The sequence below is a fragment of the Diadema setosum genome, chromosome 20 (assembly GCF_964275005.1).
Source record: "Diadema setosum chromosome 20, eeDiaSeto1, whole genome shotgun sequence".
NCBI classification, from domain to species: Eukaryota; Metazoa; Echinodermata; class Echinoidea; order Diadematoida; family Diadematidae; genus Diadema; species Diadema setosum.
The window spans coordinates 14,437,739-14,451,733 of NC_092704.1; the positions used below are offsets into that span (position 1 = coordinate 14,437,739).

Sequence of the window (13,995 nt, forward strand, 5' to 3'; positions counted from 1 at the left end):
AAAAAATAGTAAATTTGACAGCTGTTCATGTATGAAATGAACCTCAATTGGATGACAGAACAATGAAAAGAAACAAAAGATGTGATATGGAAGAATTGTTTCAGCTTATTTCTTATGTTCAACATACACAGAAAAGTGTGCCAAGCTCACAATAAATGAATATATGAAAATTTTAGGAAATTAAGTAGCAAGGTAAAGCTACAGACACGTGCATGTACAAATAGGTCGATATGTACCCCAAGTGTAAATTATACGGGAAATGAAGGTCAATTCCACATTTATGTAAATCATTCTGACAGAAGTGATGTCACAGATGTAACAGATGTAACAGAATCTGTTGAAAATAATTGCCATATTTGGTGAAACATGATTTCATAATCTGTTGGCGTATTCAAAGCACTCATGTGCTCAGTTCCTGGATCCGGCCACCCCTGACATGTGAACCACACCTCATATGGTAAGGTTGTTCCCATCCGGATAAAAATAAATGAATAATTTGAGAGAGAAGCAGAAACTTTAATCTGATACAGTGGGTTGCCAATTTAAGAATTGATTATAAAACTATTTATTTAGAGGCTACTGAAAACTCTACAAACCAAAACAAGCAATAGGAACAACAAGTGCTCAAATACCCCTTTAAACTATACAAAGAATTGTAAAAAAAGAAAGAGTAATAATTATCATAAATGAATAAAATAATTTAAAAATTAAAGATCAAGCACCAACCAGAAATATGTTGTTTCTGTTACTTGGGTGAAAGATGCTTCAACATCTACCTTAGATGATGGTGAAACATGATTTCATAATCTGTTGGCGTATTCAAAGCACTCGTGCTCAGTTCCTGGATCCACCCCTGACATGTGAACCACACCTCATATGGTAAGGTTGTTCCCATCCGCATAAAAATAAAAATGCAGCCTATACATCAGAAAATAAGGCACTTCACAATACAGCCTGTATTGATTTACCTGAGATGATGGGGCAAGTGAGGCGGCTGCTGCGTAGAAGTTGTCTGGCAAGTTCTCGCACTTAAGCTTCAAACTGGACAGATGGGGCATCTGGAACAAATATCTGGCAGCATTCCGACCGAACCTCGGATGACCACGAGTCCTCCATATAGCGATGTCTAAAGTAAGTTCTTGCAACTACAGGAAAACAAAATCAAAGAACGCAAATAACATTGTGGTAGGATGGTATTCACAGATTTAGATTCTTTGGTAGTTTTGAAGAGTTTCTTTACAAAAGAATTTGAACATTATAATGTTTAATGATAGAAGCAATCATCGCTGTTGTGGGTAATAAAAAAAAAAAGAAAAGAAAAGCACTCGGAGAGCACAGACCTCCACCAAGCCAATTACTCATTTTCACCTATACATGCATGAAATTTCCCAATACAGAAACCTCTTGTTACGTCCTCAGCTTCCAGCTGCGCGGCAGCTTGCCCGAGCAGAGCACATGCTTATAGTGCACATATATGTAAACCTTCAGTGCGCACAGCTAGAACTCCAAAGTTTTTTGACCTTATAGTGAAAAGATAAAAAATCCTTCAAACATCCATAAAAAATTCCTGGATCACTACCAAATTTTAATCATTGGTTCCTTGTGTCATTACCAGCTTTTCCTGCAAGTTTCATTCAAATCCACTCACAACTTTTTGAGTTATTTTGCAAACAGACAAACCAATGCTGATGATCACTTAACCTCCTCCGTCCTTGGAGGAGGTAAATACCCACCTTGGAAGATTGGGCCAGAGGGGCAGCTGCAGCAAAGAACATGTCAGGCAAGTTGTCACATTCCACTACCAGACGAGTGAGACGCGGCATCTGGGACAGCATTCTGGCAAAGTCTTCTGCTGCCTTCTCCACCCTTGGAAGGGAGTCCCACGGCCGTATGGAGATACGCAAGAAGAGTTCTTCCACCTGCAGAAATACCAGCAAGGTGAGTGATGACGATCAACAAATTAAAATTGCTTGAGAAGGGGAGACTCATCAAATGACTCATCCCTACACCAGAGAAAGGTTAGAATGGTGGAACACTGGTCAAATTCATCACATCTGCTCAAACTTAAAAATTTAAAAATAAAAACATACATAAATGAATAAATTGAGAGAGAAGCAGAAACTTTAATCTGCTACAGTGAGTTGCCATTTTAATAATTTATTATAAAACTATTTATTTAGAGGCTATTGAAAACTCTACAAACCAAAACAAGCAATAGGAACAACAAGTGCTCAAATACCCCTTTAAACTATACAAAGAATTGAAAAAAAAAAAAAAAGTAATAACAATCATAAATAAATAAAACAAGAAAATATTAAAGATCAAGCACCGACCAGAAATATGTTGTTTCTGTTACTGAGTGAAAGATGCTTCAACATCTACCTTAGATGATGTTACTTCTGATATCGCAGTCTCAAAGAAGATGTCGGGAAGACAAAGACAATGAAATTTTAGGCGCGTCAGGAGCGGCATCTGGAACAGGAATTGAGGTAAATCCTTTGCTATCTTGTCAGACCAGGCTGTGTTGTCTTCTGTCAGTTGTTTCATGTCAAAGTCCAGATCTTGTATCTTTGGCAAAAAACAACAACAACCAAACAAATGATTAAAGATCTATCAGGTTCTCGTGTCAAAATGTCTTGCAAATATTATACGATTAGTGCATGCTGTATCATGTGCTATACTGGATTACAGAGAGACAAATACTAAATTATCCCGAGTGCTGTTTTGTTTCACTGATGCTGCAAGCCAAGGTGAAATACAAGGCCGGTGGGGAGGGGCACTTTTGTGCATAATACATAGGAATACATAGGGTGTAACCACTTTCGGCCCCCTCCCCACTTTTTTACCCGAGAAGTGGCAAAACCGATGAAACCTTGAAGTGGGTGTGCGGGTAAGGCTTCTTCTTTTTTGTACTTGTCAGCTGAAGAAACCCTAAAGCAGAAATTGCGCTGATCGAAGACCCTTTTTTTTTTTTTTTTTTTTTCTTAGCTGATGAAACCCGGAAGTGGCACCAGAAATATAAATTGGGCCCCCCACTTTTAAAAACATGGCGCAGGCCGTGAAATAGAACCACATGAGGGATGATTTAGTATTTGGAGTCCTACAGTCCAGTACAGTTGATGTATAGGTCTAAGCCATACTAGACCTACTGATATCTTGCACACATAGCGTAACAATTATCTTGTTTACAAAAGCCATGTAGTGCTAACTTGTGTAACTTACTTGTGTAAAAAGTGCTTACTTCCTGCGTCCCGTCTTCTACTCATATGCCAAAAGTAAGCTTTAACCCGTTGAGGATGAGTCCTGAGCATGCTCGGGCAAGCGTCTATGGGAAATGCGTGTTGTAGCAAAATCAAACCGGCCCTCAGCAGGTTAATTGCTGAGTAATTTCTCACCCGTAATGTCATAGCTCCCGCTACGAGCGCTGCTGAGAAGGCGGGTGGGAATTCCCGAAAGGTTATCTTCAAGCGAGAGAGATTTGGCAACCTGAGAAGAAATTTGGCAAGGTAGATTGATGCCTTCTCCTTAGGAGTCTTGATTTCATACACTGAAATTCCCAGATCAAGATCCTGCAGCTGAAAATTGAACAAATGACATTCAAAGTCAACGGAAGCACACTGACAATAGCTGTCTCCCTTGGCCTTAAATACTGGAAAAAAGAAAAGTGGTGCTCCATCAGTAATTTACTTCTGCATCCCAATGGCATTACACTTTAGTAAAACAACTCAAAATCCAAGCAATCAAGCACAGTACAATTACATCATCATTAAATCTATGAGGTAAGAGTGACATTTGGCAATTTGATTGTATATATTTACTGGGAATTCCACTGACAGTGCATGCAGAAATATCAGTACAACTTATCAATGAAGCTTCAGAAAAATAAGACAATCCAATAATGTAAGCGACATGAATTTTATAATTTTGGTCACATCCATACACCATTCCCTGTTACATATGGGAAGGCTACAGTAGGTGTTGTACCAACAGTATAATAATGCATAGAAATTATAAAGAGAATTCCACATAATTTGATTTCTTTTACCATAATGAAGGAGTATCTGGTATTTGACTTAGAAGTTACCTGCTGTCAAAGGAAGGAAGAATAGTACTTTGATATTTCAATGACAAGTTCAAGGAATGCATCAAGTTTTAAGTTTGTTTCACATCTATAGAAAAATACAGCAACAGCAAAAATACATTATATCAATATATAACTGTAAAAGATGTACCATACAAAATATCTTAATAACATATCATATTCAAGTTATAGTAGAGTCATAACCAAAGTTAAATAATTATTTAACAATCAATTAAATGATTTAATTTCATTAATATCTTAACCTATAGTAATATACATGGAAACAAGGTCAGATGACAGTATATAATCTGACACAAGAAATGTGTACATTGGTTGAAAAAAAAAAAAAATAAAATGAACAGGACTCCAATTAATCAACGGCCTTTGATGGCCATGGCCGTCAATGCCTCTTTTGTTGGCTGTGATACCCCCATAAAAATTATATTCTCAAGGTCATAAATTTACCTATCTATAAAATCAGAAACAAAGAATTTGTAAAAAGACATTTCTGCATGCTTACCTGTGACAAGGGAGCTAACTCAGAAGCTGTTGACCAAAAGGCTTCCGACACTTCACATTCCCTGGAGTAAATTTCCAGGTGGGTGAGATTCGGCATCTGGAACAGGAATCTGGCGTAATCCCGAATCGGCTTGTCACTCTTGAGAGGGGGGTACCAGTGTAGTCCTCGGTAGTCCACTTTCACGCGTTGTATCTGTGATTCCCATGTTAAGGTTATGGCAATTATAACTATCAAAGATAAGATATGTTTCGCTGGTATGCATAAAACATGTAATAAATCACAATATTATTATCATGAATTTCACTCAGGTGTAAGTATGACTTGATTGACATGGCACATGTGCATTCAAATACCACTTACAGGCTTTCAAGCAGGCCCCTGGAGAAATACAATATACAGTACTAGCACTGAGTAGGGTACAGTTCACATGTCATGCAGTTCCCCATGTCGACAAAACAGATGTGGTATGGGTGCCGGAAGCGGGTTCCCAGTTAATTTGTCTCTTTGGTACAGTCTATGTGTTTTTGTACATCATAAGTAGTTGCGGGGTTTCAGATTTCAAATTATTTTAGGTACATGTGTTCATAAAATGAATAAAAAATTAAGTGGATAATAGAGTGTATGCAGGAAGCAGTTGCGTCACAAACGATGATGTGATGCAGTGTAAAGCGCTGTAAAACAACTGAACAGTTTGTAAGAGCACCATACAAATGTAATTATTGTATTGTATTGCACTGCATTGCATTGCATTGCATTGTATTGTATTGTATTGTATTGTATTGTATTGCATTGCATTGCATTGCATTGTATTGTATTGTATTGTATTGTATTGTATTGTATTGTATTGTATTGCATTGCATTGCATTGCATTGCATTGCATTGTATTGTATTGTATTGCATTGTATTGTAGCTTATTTATACTGCAACTTCTCCTCCTCTTCTTTCTCCTTCTTCTGATCAGAATCATATTATTATTATTGTCATAATTATTATCATCATCATCATTATCTCCATAAATCATATCATCATTCTTAATGATCGTTAGTGATGCTCACTACAATCATCATAACTGCAGGCATGTGGTAGAAGTTGAGCCAAAGCAGTACTTGCCTGTGATAATGGAGCGAAAGAAGCCAAGGTGGACATGAACACCTCATGAGACTGAGAAGCTGTCAGCTGGAGGTATGTCAGGCAAGGCAGGCTCATGAGGAACGTGGCCAGATGCTGGGATGAAGACTCACTTCTCGGAAAGTTAGCTCTCCTATAACCCACCAGGAAGGTGTCAATATCCAGGTCTTCCAGCTATTCATCCAAAATAAAAAAGAACTAGAAATGTCGCTATGGCGACTTGTATGCCTCCGCCATAATGCATGATTCTCGTAATAGGTCTAGATAGTACATGTGGACAATGTGTGATTACATTTTCACAAAATTGGCAAAATATTAAAATGACAAGTTTGTCACAAATGTGTTGAATGTTCACCTTCCTTGACCTAGGTTTAATTGGATGAATAGGAGAGCATGTATTTGGGATTTAAGGACTGTAACTTGACTTTGACCCATTCATACATTTAGGCATTGAGTAATTTTCAAGGTACAGGTGTGGAGAAAAAGTGCAATTTCTGAATTGAATAGTAAATTGTTACCATTTTCATCTGGCCTTTGACCCTAAAATTCATTAGATAATCACTGTCAGGCAGAACATGCATAAATATGTAGTACGTTTCAAGATAACCTGAGCCACTTCCGAGATATGGAGGAAAAACTTTCCCTTGATCTTTGACCTTTTGACCTTTGAGGCAAAAACAAAAGAAAACAAAAAACTTTCCAGAGAATCTCTATTAGGTTATACATGCATACACCAAGTGTAAAAAAAAAAATAATCCTGCTGGCATTGCATAAACAAGAGGGCAATAGTAAAATTTTGAAGTGTTGCCCTTGACCTTTGACCCCTGACCTTTGACCCCATGAACCCTAAATTCTCTAGATAATCACTGCCAGTCAGTACATGTAAATATACTATGTTCCATGAAGATACCTTGAACAATTTCCAAGGTAAAAAGAAAAAAGGTGAAGTTTTGATGTTTTTACTTGACCTTTTGACCTTTGACCTTTGACCTCATGACCCAAACTTTCACCACAGAATCTTAATTGGGTAATACATGTATACACTAAGTTTCAAGAAAATATCTTCTGGCATTGCATAGATATGATGGAAATAGTGAAATTTTATGTATTTGACCTTGACCTTTTGACCTTTGACCTTGAGCATGTGCACCCAAAAGTTGATAGGCACAACTTCACCCCCTAATACACATACATGCCAAGTTTCATTAGGATACCTCAAAAGGTTTCGATAGTTACCCTGTCCACAAAATTCATTACGGACGGACGGAAGGACGGACGGACGGACAACCCGAAAACATAATGCCTCCGGCACCACTTCGTGGCGGAGGCATAACAAAATATACATATACGTATAACAGCAAGACTAAGGGGATTAAAGGTAAAACATTGGTTATTTCCACATGACTAAAGTGGAGACATATGAATAAGCGCATAAGAAATGTATGAAATAACGCAGTGTCTGCGATAACACAATTTCATTTGGGTGATGATGAAAATGTGAAATATAACCCAACTAGAAATGTCGCTTTGGCGACTGGTATGCCTCCGCCATAATGCATGATTTTCCCAATAGGTCTAGATAGTACATGTGGACAATGTGTGATTACATTTTCACAAAATTGGCAAAATATTGAAATGACAAGTTTGTCACAAATGTGTTGAATGTTCACCTTCCTTGACCTAGGTTTAATTGGATGAATAGGAGAGCATGTATCTAGGGATTTAAGGACTTTAACTTGACTTTGACCCATTCATACATTTAGGCATTGAGTAATTTTCAAGGTACAGGTGTGGAGAAAAAGTGCAATTTCTGAATTGAATAGTAAATTGTTACCATTTTCATCTGGCCCTTGACCCTAAAATTCATAAGATAATCACTTTTAGGTAGAACATGCATAATATGTACTATGTTTCAAGATAACTTGAGCCACTTCGAGATATGGAGGAAAAAGTTAGTTCAGCACTTTCACTTGATCTTTGACCTTTTGACCTTTGAGGCAAAAAAAGAAGAAAAAAAAAAAAACTTCCCAGAGAATTTCTATTAGGCTACACATGCATACACCAAGTGTAAAAAAATAATAACCCTGCTGGCATTGCATAAATATGAGGGAAACAGTAAAATTTTGAAGTGTTGCACTTGACCTTTGACCCCTGACCTTTGACCCCATGAACCCTACATTCTCTAGATAATCACTTCCAGTCAGTAGGGCCTATATGTATATACTATGTTCCATGAAGATACCTTGAACAATTTTCCAAGGCACGGAGAAAAAAAAAAAGTTTTGATATTTTTACTTGACCTTTTGACCTTTGACCTTTGACCTCATGACCCAAACTTTCACCAGAGAATCTTAATTGGGTAATACATGTATACACTAAGTTTCAAGAAAATATCTTCCTGAAGGCATTCAATAGATATGGCAAAAATAGTGAAATTTCATGTATTTGACCCTGACCTTTTGACCTTTGACCTTTGACCTCATGATGCAAACTTTCACCAGAGAATCTTAATTGGGTAATACATGTATACACTAAGTTTCAAGAAAATATCTTCAGGCATTCAATAGATATGGTAGAAATAGTGAAATTTTATGTATTTGACCTTGACCTTTTGACCTTTGACCTAGAGCATGTGCACCCAAAAGTTGATAGGCACAACTTCACCCCCTAATACACATACATGCCAAGTTTCATTAGGATACCTCAACAGGTTTTGATAGTTACCTTGTCCACAAAATTCATTACGGACGGACGGAAGGACGGACGGACGGACGGACGGATGGACGGAAGGACGGAAGGACGGACGGACGGACGGACGGACGGACGGACAACCCGAAAACATAATGCCTCCGGCACCACTTCGTGGTGGAGGCATAAAAAGGTACGCATGAAGTATTGCAATCTCAAGGCATTCCCGATCGTAGTTGCGCAATGTGATGTTTGGAAAAGATTAGATTGATTACAATATATCAGAACATTGCAGTCTTGAACAAAGTAAATAGTATTTGCAGCTTGTTAGCTGCATGCGATTCAAAACTCCTGCCAGGAAACATTTTTATCATCATGTATAAGTAACGCTTTTACCTACCCCATACTGAATGGGGAGGGCGATTCAGGAGAGTTGAGGATACCAAATTATCTTTTCAGTCACCAGGAGCATATCACACAAAGCCTTGTGATTTGACTTACTTTAGAAGATGATGCCAAGGACACAGCCATTGGGAGGAACTCGTCATGAAGAAAATTGCTTCGGAACTTCAGACAGGTAAGGCGGGGCAGCTGAAGCAAGCATTTGGCCAGGTTTTGGTTGGCCCACTCAGTCCTCACTAGATCTTTCTTCATGACCAGTATGTCAAGGTGAAGGTCGAGCTCTTCTATCTAGGTCAGAATAAAGAAATAAAAAAGAGATATTGAAAATTATCTTGTCGACAACTTTCAGGACAAAAAGGAAGGAAAACATAGGGATTATGTGCGACTTCAAGACAGGGTTGTAATAAATTTATAAAGTAGAAGCTTTGGTTTGTTCTTCAATGTCCAGAAAAAAACACACTTGATGTCATAATATTTTCATTATAATCTTTACAATTCATGAGTTGTATTTCGTAAGGTAAAATAAACACTTTTGAATACCTACTTCATTCATATACACAGAACCATGATTGTTATCCTAACTGAAGAAAATGCAAAATCCCTAAATTGCTCATTTTATACCCAATTCTCAAAGTGGTTACATATCTTTAGAAAATGAAAGTTGAAGTCTTTAAGTTAAAGGACAAGTCCACCTTCATATACATAAGGATTGAGAAAATGCAGCAATATTAGTAGAACACATCAGTGAAGGTTTGAGGAAAATTGGACAATCCGTTCAAAAGTTCTGAATTTTTAAAGTATCTGCGCAGTCACTGCTGGATAAGAAGACTACTACAGTGTATGATGTCACATGCGTACGATATAAGGAAAATAAAAAGAGAATTTCACAAAACTTTACTTTTTGAATAAAGTGCAAATTTCTTTGACTTGTTGCTGATGTATGTTAAGGGTAATATCATTCCCCCTGCCTTCTGAAAGAGAGAAGTCGAGTGTTCTTTTGTTATGCGAGAAAAATGGAAATATGTTGATTTTTTTTAATTCTTTCTTTATAACGTTGTACACATGTGACATCACAAGCTATGGTAGTCTTTTCATCCAGCCGTGACTGAGCAGAAACTTCAAAAATTCATAACTTTGGAACGGATTGTCCTATTTTCCTCAAACTCTCACTGATGTGTTCTACTAATATTGCTGCATTCACTCAACCCACATGTCTATGAAGGTGAACCTGTCCTTTAACAAATGTGTGTATCTTTTCTAATTATGAACAGAGTTGACCAGTTACAATGTACATTAACCATTTTTTAAGGAGTTGGAGATGAAGACCCAAAGTTGCCATTTTAATGCAAAGATGACAATTTCTGCATGAAAAATTACTAAATGATTTGATGGGTTTAACATAGAGAAGTTGGTAAATTTGATCAGCACCTGTGATGAGGTGGCATACGTGGCAGCTGTGCCAAAGAAGACATCCACAAATATGCAGCAGTGCAGCTTTAAGCGTCTCAGGCTTCGCATCTGAAAGAGGGCCTTGGCGAGGTCTCTTACACCGGCCTCAGTCTCTGGACAGTGGTCCATCTTCCAGCGATCAAAATCCAGATCCATCTCTTGAATCTAGGCAGTCACAAGTGACCAAAAAAACAAACAAAACAAAACATAACAAAACAGAAATGAACACGGCTGGCTATCAACTCCTCATGGTCAACATGAAGAGTTATTTTGAAAAACAAATTATATTCAATTGCAACTGCATCCATATAGGTGGGCTAGCTACTCTCTAATCACACTCGCATCATATCATCAGTAACTCAAATACTGCATGTCAGGCCTATTACCCTCTAGATGTCAAACAAGCTAACTGGCTTGTGAAAGATGTCTATTTCAGACTGTGAGGCTTACTTGAAAGTATGAGAGAGTATCTCATTCAACATAATATTCAAAATTCCTTACATTGGTTACTTGCAGAAGGTACAGTTGGCATGCATGATAGGAATTATAAATTCATTCATGCATGAACTGATTTTCAAACGGTTCAACAGGCATAAGAATCAACATTATCACAATCTTGAATGTTCATTAACTTATAGGAATGAACTGTATGTGATACCCACACATGAAAAAAAAAAAAAGTGAAGTATGAAATGTTGTTCTCTAGGTGCTCATTAGTCAGTTTAAAACCACTGTGAATGTCTGTTACAACTACTACTAATGCTGCTGCTTGTACAAAAACTCTAAGATCTAGGTCCTGGCTCTCTACCTGAGAAGATGTGGAAAATTGAAAGAGCGCTGAATAGAAGGCATTAGCCACTGAATGGCAACGTATTTTCAGCTTAGTGAGACTCAAGCTGTGCAACACAAATCTAGCAAGATCCTGCGCTGCTGTGTCTGAGCTTGGAGAAGTCTTCAGCCGCTTTTTGCCCAGGTCCAGGTCTAGCTCTTTCACCTGAAAAGATTAAGTCATAACAGTGAACAATTTGAATTTCATGGAGAGATGAGTTCTGCTAGTGACAAGGATATGATAATGGAAGAGATTTGAACAAGAGTTCTTATGTAAAGTTCTTATCTAAAAAGTAACAAATTATATACAAAATCAAAAGCTTAAACTGATTAACAGATAGTAGATTTGTCAGTACTGGTAAATCATCGAACAGGGCTTTCCATGGATCATTAAATCCAGACTTTTTTGGTGTGTGAATATGACAATGCACGATAGTTCAACATAGTAGACCTACTAAAAAAGAAAAAATGCTTTGTAGGTGAGAATACATATACTTTAGAACTGAGTTAATGAATCAAGAAAACCAAAGGAGTCAAAGAAAAGTATACTTGCTCTGGATCAGAAGTTAAGAAATAGAGATAACCATCCAGTGAAAATATGGACTGATTTTACAGCTGAATGAGAAGAAATTCATAAGGTACCTCATATGAGATATTGTTCTGCCTCTGTCACTCTGATGTCACTTTGGCAGTGCTCTGTGCATCTCATTTTCATCTGAAATATGTCCCCTCTATCAAACGCTCTTTAAGTCTCTGCATGCAAGTGTGGTAATTCCTCATAGAATTAATTTGTGGAAAGTCCAGTTCCATAAAAACAACTTGAAAATCCTCAGAGAGCAAATGTTAATTCTATGGGAAGATACTAAAACATTGCAGCAGTGGGTGAAATATATTTCTTCTCCCCCCCCCCCATTAAAAAAAATGTAAACAACTGCTAAATGAAAAAAAAAAAAAAAAAATCAATGCACATTGCATGTCTGGGTTCGTGTGTGTGTGCATACACACCATACACCATCATACAAATGATGATAACACAAATCCGCACTCATTGACAGGTTTCTTGTGACCAGTACTGGCACAGACAGACCGAAAGACAAAGATGCATATTGTGTACAGCAAGGGTTTGAGGGAAACTTTTGCTAACACATTTGTGGATTTAGTGAATGCAGACAGATCAGTTTTAATTATGAAAGCTTGAGCAAACTGGGACAATCCGTTTAAAAGTTAGGAATTTTTACAATTTTGATATGACAGCTGAAAAAAAAAATGGTAGGAAAGCATACATGGAATTTAAATCGAAATATTTTTTTCTCAGATATTAAAAGAGTATTTAGCCTAGCTCCTCCAGAAGTGATGAAATATATTTGCCTTACCATATCTCAGTAACACGCCAAGGATTTGTAAACCTTTCAAAAAAGAAGAAAAAAAAACAACAACAACTTGAGATCTTTAAAATCTATCATTTTTAAATGGATTGACCAATTTTCCTCAACCATTCACTGAGTGTTTAACTTTTTTTCTCTGCTTTCACTGAATCCATATAAACGTTTGGGGAAACTTTCCCTTTAAGGCAATAAATCTACCGGACTAGATGCAGCCACTGAGTCAGCTTTGGCGAAGAAGGCGTCAGGCATTTCATAGCACTGTAGCTTAAGGGTCTTGAGACATGGCAACCGGAGCAAGAATGTGGCAATGTCTTCTGCAATAGTGGTGGAGTGAGAGAACGTGCTGATGTCTATCTCCAAGGTCTGAATCTGGAGAAGGAAGAGAATTTCATTTTTATAAAGATTGCAACTCTTCATGACTGGCCCTGTAAAGTGCTGATACTTGAATAAAATATACGAAAGGTAAACAGCTTCAAGGTACAGTTCACCTTTGGGAGCAGTGATTTTAAAAATGTTTGAGTTATCACATTTGATGCATATATGTGTAGGTCAATTGTATCACAAAACATCCTATCATATATAACAAATTTGCAATAAAGCCTAAAATATAAAGACATATCACCATTTTTCTCAATAAATCATAACTGTAGACAGTTAAGTCTGGAAACAGTTTTATCATAACTATTGTTCACTTTGTATAACAGTACTTAACACTGATTATACAGATTCAAATTTTTACATTGGTTGTTTCTATTCTAAACTCACATCTTACGTTGTAGAACTATTTTGAAGCACTAAGCTGTGATTTTTTTTTTTCATCTGCAAATGGTAAATAGCACATGTCGTATAACACATGACTTTGAGATATGAGGTCTTTTCACCCAAAGGGATAACAAGCAATTTCAACCATGCACACTAAAGGGTTCTTTACATGATCATTTATCCCATGCACCTAAACTGACATTCCAGCAAGGGCTCTTCAGCTTATACAGTGCATTTGGGTTGCCCTACATGAGCGGGCAAGTTGGTCTGGAGTACCAGGCTCTGTGAGAACAAGAATTTTAATTTTTTCACCTCCTCTCACATCTTGCACTTACAAGTATCTGCCATGAAGAGGAAATGTAGGATACATATGCATGGTTTATTATTATTTGTTACAAAAATGCGGTAAAAAATGTAATATTCAATACTTTTCATATCTTTTAACTATGTAGAGACTGTTATTCTGAAACTTCATACAACAGTAAATAGATCTTGAATCACAGTGGTGGTAAATGTAACAAAATGAATCATAGCAAATTGGGCCTTTAACAGCTGTAGTGGTAATGTGAACATATGGAGGGGAAAAGAACTTGTTAATACCTTTCCCTCAGCCCTTTCAGTTCTTCTCAAGATTGAACAGAAGTCTGCGTCCAAACCTGTACAACGAATACTGGCAGTACGAAGAGTTGGACTGGAATATACAGCATCCCCCATGAAACAAGATGTTGTTCTTCCACATGAGATGTCCATCA

At 37.3% G+C, this 13,995-nt stretch overlaps 1 protein-coding gene across 1 annotated transcript; it reads right to left on the reverse strand.

The window, feature by feature from the left end:
• Positions 1–2,352: 2,352 nt before the first annotated feature.
• LOC140243447 (uncharacterized) lies at positions 2,353–11,273 on the reverse strand. Its single transcript, XM_072323124.1, has 7 exons — positions 11,077–11,273; positions 10,248–10,433; positions 8,919–9,107; positions 5,712–5,903; positions 4,602–4,793; positions 3,396–3,575; positions 2,353–2,568 (listed from the first exon to the last, which is right to left on the reverse strand). Exons 2-7 carry the CDS (start codon positions 10,422–10,424, stop codon positions 2,353–2,355), a joined length of 1,146 nt encoding a protein of 381 aa, XP_072179225.1. The 5' UTR covers positions 10,425–10,433; positions 11,077–11,273.
• Positions 11,274–13,995: the final 2,722 nt, after the last annotated feature.